Source organism: Martes martes (assembly GCF_963455335.1).
Source record: "Martes martes genome assembly, chromosome: 14".
In the NCBI taxonomy this organism is placed as follows: domain Eukaryota; kingdom Metazoa; phylum Chordata; class Mammalia; order Carnivora; family Mustelidae; genus Martes; species Martes martes.
The window spans coordinates 47,083,823-47,105,282 of NC_137902.1; the positions used below are offsets into that span (position 1 = coordinate 47,083,823).

General features: G+C 47.7%; 1 protein-coding gene across 3 annotated transcripts in view; it reads right to left on the reverse strand.

Moving 5' to 3' along the window:
* Positions 1-12,152: 12,152 nt before the first annotated feature.
* Positions 12,153-21,460, reverse strand: part of SH2D4B (SH2 domain containing 4B) — a gene marked incomplete at both ends in the record, with an annotated part of 78,760 nt that continues 69,452 nt past the window's right edge. For 2 of the 3 annotated variants that reach the window (XM_080823050.1, XM_080823049.1), the window contains 2 exons: positions 12,153-12,245; positions 16,258-16,478. In XM_080823050.1, coding sequence (XP_080679176.1) covers positions 12,153-12,245; positions 16,258-16,478 — 314 coding nt within the window. The remainder of the gene's footprint in view (positions 12,246-16,257; positions 16,479-21,460) is intronic. The other variant, XM_080823051.1, reaches the window with a different exon arrangement.

The window sequence follows — 21,460 nt, forward strand, 5'->3', positions numbered from 1 at the left end:
CCACACTGTCACCATCACCAGTCCAAGACATGTGACTCCTTGGCTGCAGTGCCAAGTTTCAGACGGATCTGTCCAACTGGGCACGTCTGAGGGCGTTAAATTGGACTTTTCAAGGTCCGTGGTGTGACATGCAGCCTGAATCTGAGCCAGACCCACGCAGGTAAAGGGCTCAGATGCCAGGCGGCCGGAAGACAAAAGACACCACACCCCTTCCAGAACACCATGGCGGCCCCAAAGCTTCCCTGATGTGCTTTTCTCCCTGGATGGGTCCTACACACACTTTCACACACAGTCCCTCATCTGTGCTCCCAGTACCCCTTAAACTTAATCATTTGCTTTTGTCTTTTTCTGACAAATTTTCTGTGACTGCCTTAAGACAAGCCCCACAGAAGTAGACCTGAAGAAGAGCAGTGGGGTACCGGCGGTTTACAAAGGAGATTCTCCTGAGAAGATCAGTGTGCGGAGAAGGGAGGAGCAGAACAGGAAGAGGAGGAAGCAAGGAGGAGATCTCAGGCAAAGGGGAAGCAGAGGGTGGCTTCAAGCTGTCCCTCGGGGGAGCTCAGGACAGTGTTCTAAGCCTCAGAATTGTCCCAACCCAAGACAAGGGGCTGGGCTCCCATATGCCATGCCCCACGGGCATTGACTAGTGGCAGCCAGGGTGGGAGAGGGAAAATGGGAACATAAACTCCAAGGTGCATCCTTGCAAAGTGACTCCCGCTACCCAGTAGAGTCCTTCAAGAAGAGCAGCAGGGGGCACGCTGGTGGCTCAGTCAGTTAAGTGTCTGACTTTGGCTCGGGTCATGATCTCAGGGTCCTGGGACCAAGCGCCGCCCCCCCTCGCCCAGTCCAGCTCTGCTCTCAGAAAGGAAACAGAGTCTCTCTTCCTCTCTTCCCCTCCTCCCAGCTCAGGCACTCTCTCTCACTCTCTCAAATAAATAAAACCTTAAAAAAAATAAAAGGCAGCAGGTGTAAGCTTTAAAAGCATGCCATGGAGAGCAGTGATGGTAAACTGGGGTCCAAGGATGTAGAAGAGAGTTCTGACGCTGTCTGCTCCAACGACCCCACTAGACCGGGAGTGGCCCTTGAAAGGGCTGCCTGTGGTTGATTCGTCCCTCTGTCCCCAGGACTCCACATAGGGCAGGAAATTAGCAGGCATCCAGGAAATGTCCAAAAAGTGGATAAGGGCTGGCTAGGATGGGCATGTATGCTTCTGGGGGGCAAAATGAAGCAACAGGGATGGGCACAGACCCAGACAGGGGGCAAACAGGCACAGGCCAGTGATTCCAATCTGAACTGTCATTCCCTTTATTATCTTGCAGGTCCTGGCCACACTGTCTCTGTCCAAGGACTGTCTCTGTCCAACTCCAATTTTTGGAGTTTCCAAGGTCAAAGAACTCCTGTCATTAGAAAGGATCCAGTGTGGAATGGACACACTGGAAGGTGTATTCCCTCTAGAAGGTGAACAAGTGTATGGAGTTCTCAGACACAGCTTGCCTACAACTACCCACCCTCTTAGGAGGAGGAAAGAAGCTGGAGCTAATGCAGGGGGCTTCCAGAAGTCCCATAAAATACCCAAAGGACACAGGCGATTTGCTACAGCAGCTCACTTCTCTTTAGCTACTAGCGAGTGGAAGATAGGACTGGACAGGCTCATAAGCCCCTGACAGATGTGCTTTCATGGGAGAGCCCCCGGAGGAATTCATCCAGGCTGACTCTGGAAAAGAGGGCTATTTTTAATCCTATGCCTTTGAATTGGCAACCTCAGAAAAAGAGCAGAGCCCCTGGGACAATCTCTCTCACCCATTTTAGGATAAAGAACCAGGGTGGGGTGATTTAGCAAAGGCACGATTCCAGATGCTAGAGAGATCTGGGACCTTCCAGTCTGAGGCATGGATGTGGCAGACCACCATGAAAGAGAACAACCAAGTAAGGTCCTCTGTAGGGTCACTGTGGCCCAAGTCGTGTCATCAGCAAGTCAATGCTTTTACCACTGCCATTGGTTTCTGGAGTTCATGGCCACAGCAATGGTTATTTTTATATGTCAACTGATGGTGTCACAGTGCCAGATATATGGTCAAACACTATTCTGGATCTTTCTGTGAGGGTGTTTTTGATGAGATTAACATTTAAATCGGTGGACATTGAATAAAGCAGATTCCTTTTCATAATGAGGGTGGGCCTCATCCGATCAGTTGAAGGCCTGGATAGCACAAAAGACTGACCTCCCCTGAGCAAGAGGGAATTCTGCAAGCAGGCAGTCTTTCAACTGAACTGCAACTTTAGGTTCCTTCCAGGTCCTCCAGCCCAATGGCAAACCCTGCAAATTTATAGAGAGAGAGAGAGGCCACATGAATGTACCTAGAAGGATGGACCCAGGAGGTTGCACAGAGTCTCCATACATCTGGATATAGAGAGCTCAGAAAGCAGACAGATATTTTCTTGGGTGACTTTGAGAGAAGGTGGACCTGCTGGGGCTTTGAAGCCAGAACAAGACTATCAGTAGAGGCAGTGTGAATTTCATGGCTGGGAACAAGATGGGAACATCCACCGGGGTCTGGCAGGAAAGCAGGACAGACCCCACCATCAGATAGGGTTATATCTGGTGGATGTTGACTGGGAAAGAGTATCTCCAGCCAGCCCCAGCCCACACCAGGAGGAGTCACCCATCCCCTGATGCTGTAAATCCAACGAAGACGACGGGATTGTGAATTGACTGATTTTTAACCTGAAATAACCAAGTTTAATTCTGCGGAATGGGAACTTGACATAAACTAGTTTCAAATACAGAAAATTAAGGTTTCATTGCTTGCTCAGATACCTGAAGTCATGAAGACTGTAAATGGCATCATCCCCAACAAGACAGTGTGTCCACACTATCCTGTGCCCCATAGAGGGGACACTTAACCTCTAACCCATAGAGTCCCCGTTTCCTTAATATACACTGATATAGAGGCCCCAGCCCAGACCAACAGTACCAGCATCTCTAGAGCAGGAACACTGCTTATCTGTCTGTCTGTCTGTCTGGCTATTTGTTTGCTTTTAAGATCCCTGGAATATTGTCATGTGAGTACCATTGGAGACCATCTCAGACCTTCCTCTTTATGCCTGGCATGTAATCCTGCATGTAGACAATTCACTGGCTGGACAGACATAAGCAGACAACTGAGGCTCTTTCCCCTCGTTCCTTGTATGTTTTCTGTCCTCCTATGCTGTCTGAATGTCACATACAGCTGTATCAGGCTCAGCCAGAAGTCCAAACTATAGTTAAATTTCACTTCTTTCTAATTTTTCAGAAATCACGCTAGTGATTCATCCCATGCTCAGACGAACCAATGAAGAAATGACAACAGCCATTTTGCATGGTCATCCCCTGGTCTTGCCTAAACTGGAAAGCAACTGCACGGAGAAGGTGGGCAGAGCTGCCCAGCGGGGGGCCCCCAGTCTTCACGTTCCTCCAGCAGCAGGGTGTGGAGGGACCTGCGTGGGAACCTTTGGCCACAGGCTCAGCTGAAGAGCCTCTAGAGATGCTCAGAGTGTACTCTCCAGGTGTATACTTCTGATGAGCCTCCCAAATCTCCCATTGCTACTCTATCTTTGGAGACCCCGAAAGGGATCAAATGACCACAGCCAGGACAGATACGTACTAAGAACGGGTTCATTACTAAACACGAAATTCACCGCAAAATCCACCAAAATGGGCATGTCAGAGTCTAGAGGATGAAGCAGCCCGCCCTCCCGGAGCCCAGTGACCCCTGCTCCGCTGCCTGTCTCCTCAGGTATGGAGGGAAAGGTGAGGGTCACCTGCGCGGAAACACTACAGCCAAGTTTAAAAGCCGGAAGTTAAATAATGAGATAGTGGTGTCAGCCTTCAAAGCAAGATGAAGAGGCCCATTAACAGACTCTGTATGAGATGCTGCAAAGGTGAGAGAGGCGGATGGAACAGGAGAGCAGGCAGAGATACGATCTCTGAGTACGTGGGCGCACCGAGCGTGGTAAGGAAAGCTGGGACAATGTTGGACTAACGTTGCCGCCCAGGTCGACCTTTGGTCCCCTCTACCTTGGGAGGCCCGCCTGGGTAGACTTCACCAAGAACTTCAGACCCTCTGGCATTAGGCCAGTTCAGTCACTGGTCAGGCTGCAGAAGTTAGAGGGAGGAGGGAGGGTGAAGTCAGGGTATTTATTTATGGCCCTGGCAGCCTATCCTCAAGGTCACCGAGGCTGGCTCTGTCCCTGGACACAGTCCTGACTCTCAAAATGGCCAGCTGCGTGTGTATCTCCCTCCTCATACACTGTGCAACTGCTTCCTCCCCTATCCTGGGGGCGAGGGGTGGGGGGGGCGTGAACAGCTACTAAGCCACAGGTCACTGTTTCCGGTACAGCTCCCCTGCACCCTCACCTTTGCAAATGAACCTCATCAAATGACCCTGTGTTAGGGCTCCCCCCTCCTCCCTATTAGGGCTCTGACTAACAGAGACACCAACGTCCCCTAGATCTTTTCCCGGCCACTCTCAGGGTCTCTGAACAAAGACAGATGATCTACCCAATGGCATCGAAAAATGATTCCACGAAGAAGTAAAAAACAAGAGACAAGAGAAAAAGCCCATGAAATGTGTGTCTCTAACTTTTTTCTCCTTTCTTGAGCCCCCACCATACTTCTGAGTACAATTGGCTAAAAAATTAGTGTTCGGGGTTTTTTTAAATTGCTGGGACAAATGGTCCCTTCCTCAAACCAATAATTGAATTGCTTAATTGAGAACATAAATCTCTATTGTGAGTCGTGACATTCCTCTTTAAGGGCTCTGTGGGCTACATCTTCCCGCCTGGACTCCATTGCTTCAGAGACATGTCAGGTAAGTGCTTTTAACGCAAAGTATTCCTCCCCTGGTATGCACTAAGTAATAAAAGTTAAGTTGTTCCTAAAATGATTTTGCGTTTCTGTTTCAGCTATGAGTTAGCGTCTGCTTTTTAAGGTTAAGAATGTGTCTAATGCAGAGTGTCATTAATTAGTTTCCCGATGGCCCATTTGTTCAGGGATTCCATGCCTCTTGAACAAATTGCTACGCTGTTAATGGAAAACGGTATTTTGTTAGGCAGACTTGGGGAGGTGTTGGATTTGTTCCTAAAACAGGATGCTAGAGTCAGACTCTGGGCGACTAGCTCACAGATGGGTTTTGGGGTTGTTTTTTTTTTTTTTCACTTATTTATTAGAATACTAATTTTTGTATTTCCTTGTAATATTTTGGCCATTCTGTTTGTTTTGTTGGCTTAGCAGTATGTCTTAATTTTCATAAATCCTTAGAAACTGAAAATGAGGGGAGACGCTTGATTACCCCAGAGAACTTTCTGTAGTTGTGTTCAACAACCCACAACCAGTAGAAATATGAGGCTGCGATGAATACCCACACCACATATAAGGGGGTGGGTCCCTCCTCTCATCAAATTGACCAGCAGCTGCCCTGGGAGAAAAAGAACCATCACGAAGGACAGTCGTCTCAGCCAATAAGAAGAAGCCCAATGGAAAAACCCTCCGAAACTCCATGAAGATGTAAGAATAAATGAGAAATTACCCAGAGGCATGTGCAGAGGACATGAAAGGTAGTCAACAATATAAATTTTGATGAAAAGATTCAGGAAGACAGATATAAGGAAGGTCTATGCTGAATGAATTTTTGGTCAACACCCAAATTATAGGCACGAACTGCTGTTGCCCCATAGGCTTGCAGAAGTGTCCAAGGCGCTTGGCTAGTGGCTGAGAATCTGGGCAGAATGTGTCTCTTATGATGAATTTGGTTGTGCAAATGTTTAGTTTGTATGATAAAGGTGGGGTGCGGATAGTATGCTGAAGGGCACCTATCAGGCCATCATTCACACACACACTCACACACACACACACACCCAGCCCATGTTTGGGTGTGAACGACCCCTGTGGATCATATTTAAGGCTTTTAGCCTCACACGCACATGCACAGACACTTACACACCTTCACGCCTCTCTTCCTTTGCTGATGCCCCTTGTTTCCTGTTTGTGTCAGCCTCTTCTGTCCTTCTTCTGCCACTGGTAACCCCAAAGAATTACTCTTCCCAGTCTGCTGCTGTCTCCTCCTGCCAGCAGGGCAGGGGAGGGGGGCGGGTGGGAGAGGTGTCCAGGGAGGAAAGAAGACCCTTAGCAAATGGGTTAAGGGTCCACCAGAGATGAGCTCTGCTGGTGTCCCTGTTCCCTAGGGCATGGGGGCTCCTCAGGGCTCCTCTCCTCCAGCTTCCCTGGAGGGGATCCCTTTCATTGCTGGGCCTCTGGTATGGGGTGCCCCTGGGGCAAGAAATTTCCCTTCAGAAGAGCACCTGGCACACCATTTCTGAGTCGGCCTGTGACCCTGCAAGCTCACCATGTCCCGCTTTACACAGCCTCCAAGGAGGCGAGCTCAGAGCTCGGCCAGGCGTGAGCTCATTCTCTGAGACATACTATTATTCACGGGAGGGCCTTACACAGCGGCTCTCAGTGCGGTCAAGGGGGAGAAGACATTCAGCGTTTATCAAGTGCTTATCACAGATCCCATGCTTTCCAGAGATCATTCTTTTAAAGCCCACCCGCTAAAGGCCACCCGAACACACCCGTAACCAAAGTTAGGTTTATTAGCTTGTTGCAGAAGGAGAGCCCGTACCAGAGGAATCATGGAACATCTCCTAAGGTGGGAGTTAAGCAAGGTTACTTATTGAGATCGGGAATGGCTTTGGCAGGCACTGGTCCGAATCTGTAAACTTGGGATTTGTAGAGCACATGTACCCTACAGATACAGACTCATGTTCATAGCGGGGTTATACCCAAGAGCCAAAAGGCAGAAGCAACGCCAGTGCCCACTGATGGACCCATGGATAAAGAAAATGTGGTGTACACACACAAGGGGCTATTATTCAGCCTTAAGAAGAAAGATAATTCTTACACATGCTGCAACTTGGGTGAACCTTGAAGAAACATGCTAAGTGACAAAAAGCCGAATAGGGAAATGATTCCACTGAAATAAACAACGTGGAGTTATCAAGTTAATACAGACAGAAAGCTGAATGCTGATTTCTGGGAGCCAGAGGGATGGGAGAATGGGGAGCTATTGTTTAACGGGTACGGAGGGTCGGTTCTGCAAGTGTTCCGTGGACGAATGGTGGAGATAATTGCATTAAAACGGTCCATTTTATATTACACAGATTTTCCCACAATAAAAACCAGTCCTGCAGAGTTACTGCCAGACTAGCTCATCCGATGTCCTCCGAGAACCCATGGGTCTGTGCAAACTGGCCAGGAGAGTTCGAGCTTAGTGTCTGTTGCCTGCTATGGCTTCGCTGTCTGTTTTGCGAGTCATAGAAGAGCCTTGCCAAGACGTGATTTCTGTTTCAATTTTCAGCGCGCCCATCTCACGCTTGCTGGTAGCTGAGTTACCTCGGGCGTCTTCAGTCTCCTTGGCTTGTTTGTTTTTCTGTTATGCTTGAGGACTGAAAGGGGTAGATTCGAGATTTCAACCCAAAGCAGCCATAATGCTCAGCCTGGGCTTTTCAGCTACAGGGCTCCTGTAAAGGGTAAAGCACATCTTCGAAACCTGCAAAGTCCATTTGTCCCTAATCTCTAACAAACACAACTCAACAACATCCACTGCTCCACGCATGATAAAACACACCAGTAAATATGGCATCGTCGGACCTCCGGGACCTCGTAGATTGAAATGGCAAAACAGATACACACACAGTTAAGTGCAGGATGCATGGTAAATTCTAGAAATCAAATAACTCTATGCCCATATAAAGTATCTGTATAACTGTGATAGGACCAGCTTGCATTGGGTTAAAATCCTCTGACCAAAAAAAAAAAAAAAAAAAAAGAGCCTCCTATTTGGTTACTTGAGAGGGGATGAGATGTATCGTATTTAAAATGGGAACACTACCAGAACTGTAACACATTCACTTCGGCGTCTCTGAAGTATAAATATGGTGTTAGAATCTCTCCTAAGAGTAGATTTAGATCAAGCAGAGCAAGACGGCAAAATAATTCCTAACATATGCACATAATTTAAAACCAAGGTCAGCAAGCTTTTTCTGTAAAGGGCCAGATAGTAAATATTTTAGGCTTTTGCAGGCCCTACACAGCCAACAACTTGGTGTCAACAAATGAGCATGGCTATATTCCAATAAAACTTGCTTTATGAGTGCTGAAATTTGAATGTAATATAATTTTCACAGGTCATAAAATATTATTCTTTTTAATTTTTTCCAGCCAGCTGAAAATGGAAAAACCACTCTTGGCCTTCAGGCTGAAGAAGACAGGGCAGCCGGCCGAATTTGGCCGGTGGCTAGAGTTTGCCTCACCCAGCTTTCGAAGCTTGCTTTTCAAAGTGTGGCAGACAGGCCAGCAGCATCAGCAGCACCTGGGAGCTTGTTAGAAATCCAGAACCTCTGGGGCGCCTGGGTGGCTCAGATAGTTAAGCATCTGCCTTGGGTTCAGGTCATGATCCCAGGGTCCTGAGATTGAGCCCCACCTTGGGCTCCCTCCTCAGCGGGAAGCCTGCTTTTCCCTCTTCCTCTGATGCTCCCCTGTTTGTGCTCTCTTTCTCTGTCAAATAAAAAACAAAATCTAAAATAAAAAAGAAAGAAAAGAAAAGAAATACAGAACCTTCAGCCCCACCCCAGAGCCACTAAAGGAGAATCTGCATTTTAAGTTCTAAACTTCCCTATGCCTCAGTTTCCCCATGCACAAGATGGAGAGGATAGTCTGTCTCCCTTGACATGACTGTAAGAATGACTATCCACACCCACATACACACCCACATACACACAGCTTAAACAGTATTCGTCACTACTACTACAAAATCTCAGATTATGTGACAGTTGACCCTTGAAAAACGTGGGTTTGAACTGTGCAGGTCCACTTAGATGTGGACTTTTTTCCAATAAATACGGTACAGTACTGTAGATGTATTTTCTCTTCAGTATGATTTTCTTAATAACATTTTCTCTTCTCTAACTTACCTGATTGTAAGAATACAGTGTGTAGTATATATGACATACGGAGTAGATATTAATTGACCGTTCATGTTATCAGTAAGGCTTCTGTCAACAGTAGGCTATCAGTAGTTAAGTTTTGGGGGGAGTCAAAAGTTATATGTGGATTTTCTAGTGCACCCCCACATGGTTCCATTTCTCAGCCACCGTCTGAGACAGGCATGGTTAACCCCATTGCATAGAAGAAAGTGTGGCCCAGAGAACTGAAAACACTTGCCGACGGTCACAAAACAAAGGTCCTTCTGGCTCCAAATTGAGTCCTGAGGTTAATGAAGGGTTCAAGGGTACAGAAGGGGCCTGCACTCCCCAGGAACCGGGGTCTTCCTGTCCACGGCTCCATTCTAACCCCGAGGAGCCGCTTTGCAGCACGTGCCCCTTAGACCCTGGCACCCCACGTGTCCAGCTCTCCAGCTCCGCCACTCAGGGCTCTCCCTGCCCCGGACCCCAAGTTACCCTTCCATTCAGTGACATTTATCTTCCATTAACTTGCATAGTACTTTTTACAACTTCTCTTTCTAGTTCTAGACTGTAAATTTTCTCTCTGCTGAGTCTTGTAGCTGACTGACTATTTTTCATTATATTTGTAGGGCTCAGGGAAAAAAAAAAAAGGCAATCCCTTTATTTGAGAATCCTGACATTTATTAGCATAATAAAACTCTCAAGATGAAATTGCAGTTTTCTAGACAGTAATTTCATTTGCAGGACAACTTACAAGGAATTTATTTTAAGACCAGGTAAAACCTAAAATATATGAGACATGCAGAAAAGTGCAGGCCCCAAATAAAATGAAATAAATGTGTTAGGCATAGAAAACTCAGCTGTTGTCTCTCACATATTAATTAGGGGTGACAGAAACAACAGCTCAGGGGTTCAAGTTCTCAGCCCGGCTTGCTCGGCTCTGTGAGCGGCTGCTAGTGCTTAGAATAAGAAGTTTCTTCCAACACCTTGAAAAGCATCACACCATATTCCCCTGCCACGTCATTGCTAAGCCCGAAATAATTGTTGCTGTTTCTGTGGTTGTTATCAGCCATCCCTCCCATTTAGACGGAGCTTTCATTACTGTTCATTTCACTGACCCACAAAAAAAAAAAAAAAAAAAAACTAGTGGCAGCCACACAGAAAATCCTCTTCTCGGGGAGACTGAGCCTTCATGAGGTCGAACGTCTTGAACAGAGTCACATAGTTTGTAAGTAGCAAGGTTAAAACTAAAACTCAGTTCCTTGGGGGCTACTAGAATAGAAGTCTATTAGAAGAAGATCTAACCATAATCGGTTATGGTTTTAAAGTACTTTGGCATTCAAGAAGCAGGCTCCCCCCTTCTCTTTGTTTTATTCATTCGGGGGCCCTGGGAGAGAGCAAGAGAGAAGTCAGGCTGGGAGACTGACATTATCGGACACATTTGGATGATGGGTCCTTACCTCTGCCTTCCCTCAAAGGCAGAGCCTACAGCAAACACCTATATGCAGCCACTTAATTCAGGGGTGGCCAGCCCAGGAGAGCAGGAGAGGGGAGCAGAGGAGGGGGAGGGGCAGACAGGAGAGGGTGGACCTCATCTGGTCACTCTTTGGTTTCATCATCATGAGTTGCTCTGTCTTGCAGGTCGATCTTCCCAGAGGTCGTCAGAAGAACTGCCTGTCTAAACAGCCCCACAGCAGGAGGAAACGGAAAGAAGAAACCTACCATCTGCTGTTCCCCATTGATCCAAGGTACACCACATGCAGAGTTCATGGCCCTGCTCTTGAAGGTGGCACGATGTCTTCGGCATCTGCAGCAATAGGAGATGAGGGGCCCAAAGCACCCCATGGGCAAGGTGGCTTTGGCTCAGCTCACATGAAACTGATGTACCCCATAAGGGAGAGCAGCATCCATGCAGAATGACTTGCAGTGGTAGTGACCAGGGTGAAGCAAGTGGCCAAGGATATGAAGAGTAGGGGAGGCAGCAGGTGAAAGAGAGCATAAGAGATGTGGGACATGACTATAAGTAAGGTACACCTGTCTGCTGACAAAGCACAGAGCCCATCCATCATTTCACTCCCACCGAATATGGTGCTGCCAACATTAAAATACTAATAAGTCTGGGGTGGGGAGTTGAACACAAGTCTGCTTGATTCCACTATAATATTCCCCCCATAACATGCTATCTCTCTGTCTATAAACATGAGAACCTGAATATGCATGAAGACACTTCCCTGAAAGTTACAGAAGAGTCACTGGGAGAATCTCATGGATATGAAAACCATACTCAGATTAAGTGAACGCAGGATCAGACTCAAAAGGACGACGAATTATATCATACGGGAAACCTGCATGAAGAGGGCCAAATCCTAGAGAGCCAAGGCTTTCTTGGATTTATAATTCATTCCAGGTTTGGGGCACATCTATGGGAATACACAAAACCACTGCCTCAGTATTGCAAAACCAGGGTCAAGGTATGCTTCCAAGACCAAGGACGAGTGGCCAAAGAAGAGGCAAATAAAAAAGGCAGGGCAATATCAGCTGCCTACTCCGGAAGCTACGTCTCAGAAGCCTTAGGTAATTATTCCAATGATAAAAATCAATGAGGGTAATAATGTACATCATAAAAGACGCAGCATCTATATTTTCCATATAAATCCTTTGCAATATTTCGTCTATACTCTCCATGACTTTATAGACAGAACAGGTAGGCAATAACTTACTAGAAAAAACTGATTAGTGTTGGAAGACTTTCAGAAGAGCTGCATTCATTCCACAAACATTTATTGAATGTCTACCATAGGTTACATTCAGAGTTCGGCACTGGAATTATTTTGGATTATTAAAACATGACCCATGTGCTCTGGGGGCTCAGCTTAGGGTGGCCATGGCAAATAGGCTTCATTCTCTGAAGTTATAACTAAACTCTTCTTGAAAGAGCTGCACCAGCTAATAGCAATTTCTGTCCTGGGCACTGGGATGGGGACCAATAGCAAGTATATTTCATGTCCCTTGAGATATACTAATCTACTTAATCCTCTGGCTGGTGGTGGTGGATCTTCCGGAAGGCCATAAGGATTTGAGCCAGGAAGTTCTTAAGTTGAGTTCAAAAAATGGATACCCAAAGAAATCCAATTGATAAGAGGGGGGAAAAATCATTCAAACAACAGATGGTAGTCTGGTGGGCTGTCCCTCTGTCCACAGGGTTCCTGCAGCAGCTCTCCCCCTGAAACAGTGATAATTTCCTCCTAAAAGGAAAACAAAAGGGAAGAATTACTTATAATCAAGCAAGGGAAATAAACATCCACCAGAGAGAGGCCAGTTCAAGATAGAAAGTCTATGAATATGTATCTGCCTCCTCCTCACTCAAATTTATAGAAATGACAGAAAAAAAAATCTGCTTTTAAAAAAGAAATAGAGCCATATTGGGAAAATGGAAAAAAATCCAATATGGGAAAATAAGAAGGAAGGCCATCAACAAAGATAGGTGTTAAAGAGGACTTGAAACCCAAAAGACCTACAGGATGAGATTGTCAGAGGAGGGAAGGTGAGGCAGGGGTTGGAACAAGTATCAGAGGGACAGGCTGGGGAGCCCCAGGCTGCAGATGTCTTTGCCTCTGCAGACCGGAAGTGAGGAGAGGCACCGCCCTCCATTGGGAGGCTAAAGAGTCCACAAAAGCTCAGACTTTCCATGTCGGAAAGACGAGTTACTCACTGTCAGCGGCAGCCCTTACAGCATGGAGAGAATGGATTTGAGAAACAGGGACTATATCCATTGATGGATAAGCAGGAAATTCAAAGTTCAGGCACCACCTCATAACTCAAAATGTACATACTTATGGAAAGTGTACATACTTATGGAAAATCATACCCATACAAGAAAGATGCCAAACTCAACAACAAAACCGACCCCCCAAGAAAACATCAAGTTTATAAAACAAATGGAAAGAGTCTTTGAGGGATGGGTATTCATCTCCTCAGTGGAATAAGAAGATAAATCATCTGTGAAATAACAACGGGCTATTATTTATAGGGCACCTGGGCGGGACAGCCCATTAAGCGTCGGACTCTTGGTTTCAGCTCAGGTCATGATCTCAGGGTCATGAGATCGAGCCCCGTGTCAGACTCCACACTCTGTGCCCCCTTCCCCTCTCCCCCCTACATGTGCTCACTCTCTCTCTCTCTGTGTCCCTCAAAATAAATGAATAAATCTTTTAAAAAAAAGGAATAGGCTATTTTTTTAAAGAACCTATAAATGGAAAGAGTGCCCACTTAAATAAAAATAAAAATCTCAGTAGAAAACCTGAGAAGCAGAAAAGATATAACTGAAGCTCAATTTAGTTGCCGGAAGAATTGACACGTCAGTAAGAAAGGAGACATCTAAGCAGAAAATGGACAATGGACGGGAACGGACAATCCACAGAAGAAATTCAAGGGACCATTAAACATATGAAAAGATCCTCTGTGTCAGGAGTAATTGGAAAAATGCAAGCTAAACAACGGTGAGATAGAGCATCTGCCGATCCTATGGGAAAAAATTAAAATGACTGATAATCCCCAGGGCTGGCAGCCATGTGGGGAAACAGCCTCATCTAGTTTTGGCAGAAGCATGAGTTGGCACTCCATTTTTGGAGGGCAATCTGGCAGATCTTTTCAAATGAAAACGTGCATCATCCTCTATCCAGCAATTCCAATACAACAGATCCAACCTAGAGAAATACTTGCGCCTGTGCCCAAAGGGACAGGGACAAGCAAAGCTCTGCAGCCCCATTTGTGATGACGGAAACCTGGAAGCTATGTAAGTGGCCATCATGGAAAACCACAGGGCACATGTGTGGATGTGGTTGGTACGTGTACTCAGCACACACATTTCCATAACAGCCAATGTCCTGATGACTTACAAATGTCAGCTGTAGTGCCGTAGCACTTTACACAGTGATATCTCAATGAAACCTCCCAGGGACCCTAAGGAGGTGCATGCTGTTTGGAAACCCATCTTACTGGGGAGAAAACTAAAGCACAAAAATTTTAGTAGTTGCCCAAAGTCACACACAGCGATGAAGCTGGGATGTAAAATTTAGCAGCCTACTTCCAGCGACCATGCTTTGAAAAAACACACATAGGATATATTGATCCTGCTAAAAAATCAAATTGCTGAGCAATTGGTAAAGAATTATCCAGTTTAATCTCGCCCACTATCCTTAATTTTTAGAATTCCCCTGTCTAAACGAGTACATTTCAGTTTTTCCTGGAAAATCCTGTCTTTTTTTTTAAAATCTCCATCCTGTTTGGTATATTTTTTGGGTGGAGAAATGCATTAAATTTATAGTTTAATTAGAAAAAAAAGAATTGTCCAGTTTATGTAGAAAATAACAAAACTATTTTCCTTACGTAAATTTCTGTGTTACTGCCCAAGAAATACTTGGATAGTTACATGGCAAACTAATACTTCAAGGCGGAGAATGGAAATGGAGATTTGAAATGGACAAGGCATTCACCTTGTATTGTCCTTGATTATTCTTAGAATGTAATCATAAATCAACTGTGTAATTAAATCTTTATACACACTGACCACCAGATCTCCACATGGGCATAGATGAACCCCCTCTATAGTGTAAGAAACTACATCGGGAGTCTCCAACCCTAGATTTGGAAGAGGATAAAGACCTTAAAGTCTTCTGTTCTAACCTTCCAATGCAGGAACCATAGCACAGCATCTCTGAAAGATGGACTATTCCCTGTGCCTGAATACTTCCAGAGACAAGAAGCTCATCACTACTCGCAGCAGCTCATAGTGGGCAGGGAAACCAAACATCATGGTACAGAGGAAAAGGCACAATCTTTAGGGGCAGACGGCCTGAGGATTAACTCTTGGGCCACGTGGTGTCAGCCATGAACACTTCGGGAAGCTCCTCAAGCTCCCCGGCTTTGGTTTCCTGATCTGTGAAATGGGACTAGTCTGCCTCCCTCATAGGGCTGTCATGAAGAGGAAGCAAGAGCATGGATGGACAGCACGGGGCATGATGCCTGACACAGAGAAGGTGTCAATATCCACACACACCCTCCCTGTCTCTTCCCTAGAGTTGTGAGAAAGCTCTTCCCAACACGGGTAGAAATCTGCCCTAAACCTGGTTAGTCCAGTTTTCCAGGAGTCCTGTCCACCCAACATCTAGACATTTGTAAATGGGTCATTTTCTATGTGCTTTACTTAGAAGGTCAAGTCAAGAGCTGACCGTAGAGCCCTGGGGACATCCATGAAGAAAAAGCGAAACCAATCCAAGAGTCCCTATCACAGCAAAAACCCAGTGAGATGGTCCAGGAATCCTGTGGCCCTTGCTACAGCTGCAAAGCTCAGGAAGATGGAGAGCGACCAGGACTGTTTCTGGGCGTCTCTCTCTCCCCCTTGTGGCTCACTGAGTTCCACCTTTGGCTTTCTCCCAGTGACTCCTGTGCTGACAGTCACAAAAGAAGCAACAAAACAAAAGAAACACAGAACAGCAACACAAGTTGCTTCTGTCTACGTACATAGTTTGGGAGGCACCATCTTTCCTCATGAGATGTCTACAGTAGGGGGACAAATGACAAAGGGAGTTCTGGAAAACAAGAAGGTCCACACCACTTCACAGTTACAGAGTGCTGTTACGGACACTGCCTCATTTCATGGTCATGGGATCTGAACTATTATTTACATCCATTTGCCTGGTTAGGATGGTAAAGTTCAGTGAGACTAAGGAACCTGCCCAAAGTCACACACGTACCCCACATGTACATATCCCTGTAGCTGGAACAAGAGATGTGGCAACTCTACTAGAAAAGCTTCTCGAGCCACAGGGTTGACGGCTAAGTTTCAGCTAATTCTACAAAGCTGCCAGAGGCCTGGCTATAATGTCCTCAAGCAGGACATCCTGGGGATGAGTTGCAGGTGGGCTGTGGGCTTGGGCAGAAGATGGGTCAGCTAGTCCCTAAGTGCTGGCAGTAGGGAGCACTCAGAGACTTGAGGTGAGGAGAAGCTTAGGGACCAGGGCTGGAGGTGCTTGCCTTAGTCAGAGGGGAAGCCAGAGAGAAGAACAGCAGGCTCCAGAGCCTATCTAGACAATCTCTGCTCTCTTCCACCCTTCCACACATCCCTGTGATCCTATGGACCTGCTGGGCTGCCTGCTCCCTCTCCACCCCATCTCTTGGAACACCTGCAGCCTGGCGCTCCTTCACCTCACGTTTCTACCAGTTCTAGCTCCTGACCAGCACCCCTCTGGAGGGTACCTTGTGGAAATCAATGAGATCGGTGAGCGTTGCATGGCGATTGGGGTCCACTCCCAGGAAGCTGTAAAAGTCCGCAGAGGCATCCACCAGAAAGTGTTTGAACCCTTTCTGCAGGCGATAGGAGAGGGTGTAACCCCAGATTTTCTCACTGACCCGGACCAAAAATGCTCCCTCCGTCATGTTCTCGAGGAGATCTTCTGCATCTTCTCGGCTAATAATTCCTGATTGAAAAAAGAAAAAAGAAAAAGTCAGTAGGTTCAGCAAACTTTTCCCCTCCCACTCTCCCGGACTCATCCCTGCCCCTCATCTTGTTTCCATGAAGTCAGGAAAGAGAGGTCTTCGGGAGCTGTCCAGCACTCGCCTCATTCCACCCAGGACTCATCTTGGCCCAGAGCAACCAGCTGTGAGCCTGTGGGCAGAGTTTCTATTAGGACCTGAGTTTAGCACGCTTTCCTCCAAATTAAGCCTCACTGATTTGGATTAATTGGGTAAGCAAAGAATTAGTAATGAGCAGGAATTAGGGCATCTATCGATTACAAATACAAGTCAGCAAGCACTGCCTTGTGGAGAGCATTGAGCCCTGCTTTAATGACAACAGCAGAGTGACTTACGGTTATGACCCCGGTTATCTTGCCAGGACCCATAAGTGAGCACCTGGAAACAGTAGGTCCTCTTAAGAAGTAAAAAGACTTCCTCCACCCACCTGTGGGCATTAGGAAAACAGCTCAAAATGTTCTCAGGTTCTGCAGTCTTTCATGATGATGATGTGGGTCCAGCCCTGGAGTTGACTATTTGTCAGTGGCAATCCCCAGAAAGGATTTTAGGGAGATGCTGTTATCTGGGTAGAGCACAGGAAGCCATGTGTGGGGGGATGAGCCTCGCAGGGCAGGGCAGCAGGAAGAGGACAGAAGCCAGAAAGCCTAGGTGACCTGCTCAACCTGCCTTCATCTGGGCGGCGTGAGGCTCAGCCAACACCTTGACTTCTCCAATGCCCTCTGACATTTAAGTGATTCGTCATCTTACTCCATCTACGTCAAGGACACATTATGATTTTCAAGTCAGATAAAGAATTTGAAAACATTTCGTTAACTGAGAAACACTGGAAGTGTTGGCTACTGTTAATCATATTTGAGGGAGAGGAGAAACGCACGGTCCTTTTCATACACCCACTTGGTTACCCTCCGCATACACTCAGTGGGATCATTTACTGATGGTCACGTAGCAAAGGGGTAGAAGGTAGCTGGGTTGTTGGTCCCTGTGACCATGAGAGGGACTGCACACTTGTGACTTCTCCCCACCCCACACCCTCGTGCCACTCTCAAGCTTTCCTGTGGGTACTCCCTGCTCCCCCCACACCCCTTCCATTGCTCTCCTATTTATGGGAGGTGTGGCGGAACTTTCCCTGTGCCCAAAGCAGAGGACATAGAGGCCACCACGTTGTCACATATCCCCCTTTTAAAGACAACCAACACAATTGGGGCTTACCTCCATCCTCCTTGCCTAGAACTTATCAAGAGGTAATCCAGCAAGCCACCCTTTCCCCAGCCAGGCGCTATTAGTAGGAAACTAGGGAGAAGGGAGGGAGAAGGAAGTGGGGAGCCCTTCTACCACAGGACACCTGAAGAATCACGTGCAATTTCCCCATAGGCAGGAGGATGCACGCTGGGGCTGCTCTGGGGAGGATGTCCGTGCCTTCTGCCAGGGAAGCAGTGACAGCCAAAAGAGGACCAAGATGGTCACCTGGAATCTGTCGGAAGACTCAGTACCATCCCTCACCCACCTCCCTGGTCCAATGCCAGAAAACCTAGACCTTAAAGGTGACTGCGGTGGGGAGAAATGTAAGAGGAGACAGAATAGAGCCAAGAGCCGGGAGGAAGAAGTACCAGAAAACGTCACCTCCATCTCCACTCCGCCTACCTCAAGCTGAAGCCCAGACCAGACTGAAAACTGGGGAGGAGAGAATTGTTGCACTGGGCAGGAGACTGAACAGTCACACCTGAATAGTACCTGACATTTTAATATCTGAAAGCGAACAGTAACACCAAAAGGACGATATCACATGTCTGTGATCTAAAACCTGTGAATGGCCTCCCTGGTATCTTGCAGAGTCCAGGCTTGGGAATGAGACACACTGGGCTCTGGGACACCCGCACCCCACAACCATCCACCCACCTCTCCAGGCTCATTCCCTCACTCACCTCATGCACCATTGCTCGCTGCTTACCACAAGAGCCCCAAGTGCAGAAGCTTCCCATCCCCAGCCCCCTTTGTCCCAGCGGACCCTGACTCCTCCTCTTCTCTCCTGGGAAGCCCAGGCTGCCGGTCACCTATACTCTACCTTTGTGCAAGTGAGAAACAGAGGTCCCTCTGAGTGGTAGAATTTGAAAAGAATGTCTCTCTGGGCCAAAATGGCCAAGTTCACATTTCCGCATTTTGACCCCTCCTCCCCGCAACCAACCCCCTTGGCAGGGACCCTTTATTCAGTGTGCAACCTGCCCCACCCTGTCGTGAAACCATCCGTATCCCCCGAGGGGATAGCCACCTTTGAGCTTTCATCACACCTGCCCAGAGGCTCCAGTGTATTAGTGAACAGGCTGTGAAGGGCTCGAGGATAGAGCCTGTGGCAACCATGGGAGCCACTGCTCAGTCTTCCCTCAAGAGAGACTCTGCTGCCAGGAAGTGTCCGGAGCCGACAGCCCCCAGCTGCTGCTCAGGATCCACCTCGGAAGCCTGCTCTGCCCCGGGGGGCACGAGGGGGTCCAGGACCCAGTGCCCTTGACTCAGAGCACTCCTTTGTATCCTTCATGGTGCTTTTTCCAGGAAATCGCTTGCACTTCTGCTTCCTAGAAGACCCAGACTGACACTGAATGCTGACCCTTGTGCCCCAAGCACCTGGAATGTGTGGGAGGAGAGGCTTGTTTGGAGCAGTAATCAAGAGCATGGACTAAAATCACAGCTTACTCAGGGTGCCTGGGTGGCTCAGTTGATTAAGTGCCGGCCTTCAGCTCAGGTCATGATCCCAGGGTCCTAGGATCAAGTCCTGCCTCGAGCTTCCTGCTCAGTGGGGAGCCTGCTTCTCCCTCTGCCTCTGCAGCTCCCCCCTGTTCATACTCTCTCTCGCATACTCTCTCTGTAATAAACAAAATCTTTTTAAAAATAAAATCACCGCTCAAGGACCTGTTCAACAGGTGGCCTTGGGCAGGTTATTCAAGCCTCTCTGAAACCCAGGGCAGTGTCCTCATCTGCTAACTGGTACCACTAATCCTTCCTACAGTGTAAGGTTTTTTGAGCCTATATTAAATTAACGTATGAGCATGCTCGCCACGGTGCCAGAGAGCACCACACCACTCTAAGATGCATAACTAGTTTGCCTCGGCTACCCCAAGGGTACCACTCCTGTGCCACAATGGGATGTCACTTCGTCCTGGGAGCAGCCATGTTCAGGGCACTGCCAGTCTGTGCTGCTCACACCCATGCACCCAGTCCCTCCAGAGGCTGCAGAGGGTGACTTCTGATGGGGACTGCTTGAGTCCCTTGGCCCCAGCTGCGCCATCCCTAGCAGACTCTCCAGGTGTCTGGGATAATAAAAATCTGTGAACTCTGTCCCCCACACTTTGATACTTACCTAGAAATCAAAATTATAATTTGGCCCAAGACCAAAAGTAATGAAGCCTCATAGTTCAGGATGGCATAGACCCTTCCACAGAAAACCTGAGCCCCAGGAGAATCAGTCAATGGCTGGGAGGCCTGTAGGTCACTTACAAGGAGAAGCTGTTACACTTTCCTGCCCATCCATGCTCTGCCCTCCTCATCTCTCTCTCTGCCTAGATAGCCTCTAAGCCAAGTGCACTGGGAACTAAGCATTAATCACACCCCATCCCATCCCACCTCAGTCCCTTCTAAACAGTCTATGACCTCCTGGCTAAGGAAAGGAGGAAGGGCTTCCCCCTACCCCTCCTGACTGGGGAGCAAACACACTGCTCCCCAGAGATCATGAAAACTTTCTGCCTCTGCCAATGACCAGGCCTGGCAGCCTTCGTACACAACGTTCCATGGTAGCTGTTCTGGAATGATGACTGGAGAATGCAACTGTAGGTCCCTTCTGAGCCAGTTCATACCAACAATGGGAAATGTAGTTTTTCCTATAATTTCTCTACTTCCTCCCTTCAACAGCTATGTAGGAGCCAGGCCCCATGCTGGGCACCTGGGAATCAGCACTGCATGAAAAACAGTCCCTGCCTTCCAGAAGCTTTGACTCTGGACAGAAATAAAGATCAACCGATTTTTTTTTAAAGAAAAGGCTCACTGTAACCAGTAGTGCTCAAGGCCCCAGGAGCTGTGGGAGTGCCTGGAAGAGGCACCCCACACAGCTCTGGTGCCAAGGGTGGGAGGGACAGCTATACTGAGACCAGAAAGGTGAAAACAGAGGTTCAAGTCAAGGATTCATTGGCAGAGGGGATTAGCGACTGGTTCCCTGTGGCTAAAGAGAGGGCCAAAGTAGGAGCCGCATGGCACCAATGGTGAGATACGTAGAGGTTGGCAGGGGCCAAGCCCCCAAGAGCTCTCCATACCGTTAGGAGGATTCTGGACTTAATTTCAAAGGCAATGCGAAATGACTAATGATTCCTAAACAGAGAATGTGAGTGTGTTCAAGGATGGAAAGATGGCCCCTGGGGGTGTGAACTGGAGGCACACAAGCCAGGGACCTCAGTCCCTTCATGCAGGGATGGCTTCACAGCCACAGTTCCACTGTCATAGGACTGGACTCCAGCTCCCGGACTGTGAGTCTGACAGAGATGGCTTCTAGACTGAGGCAGGGGGGCAAAAGGACACATCAGGGGTTACATAAGAAGCCTCCTATCACGGCCAATCCTGGGCACCATCCGGGGACTCATCCCCCTCAGTCCTCCTAACATCCCAATCACCGTGAGTTCATAACTGAGGACACCGAGGGTCAGCGAGAAAAGTGACTTACCCCAGGTCCCAGAGCTAGTAAGTGGTAGAGCCAGAATTTGAACTCAGGTCCTCGGACTCCAAGTCCGGGGCTCTTTGCTCTACAGCATGTTATCTCATCACAGGACAGTAAGAGCTGCTGTGAAAGACAGAGAAGGAGGAGATTAATGCGACCTAGAGAAGTCAGGGCAGGCCTGAGAGCGGCAACAAAGGGGGACGTGAAGTGGGCCTCTGGGGCTGGGTAAATTCT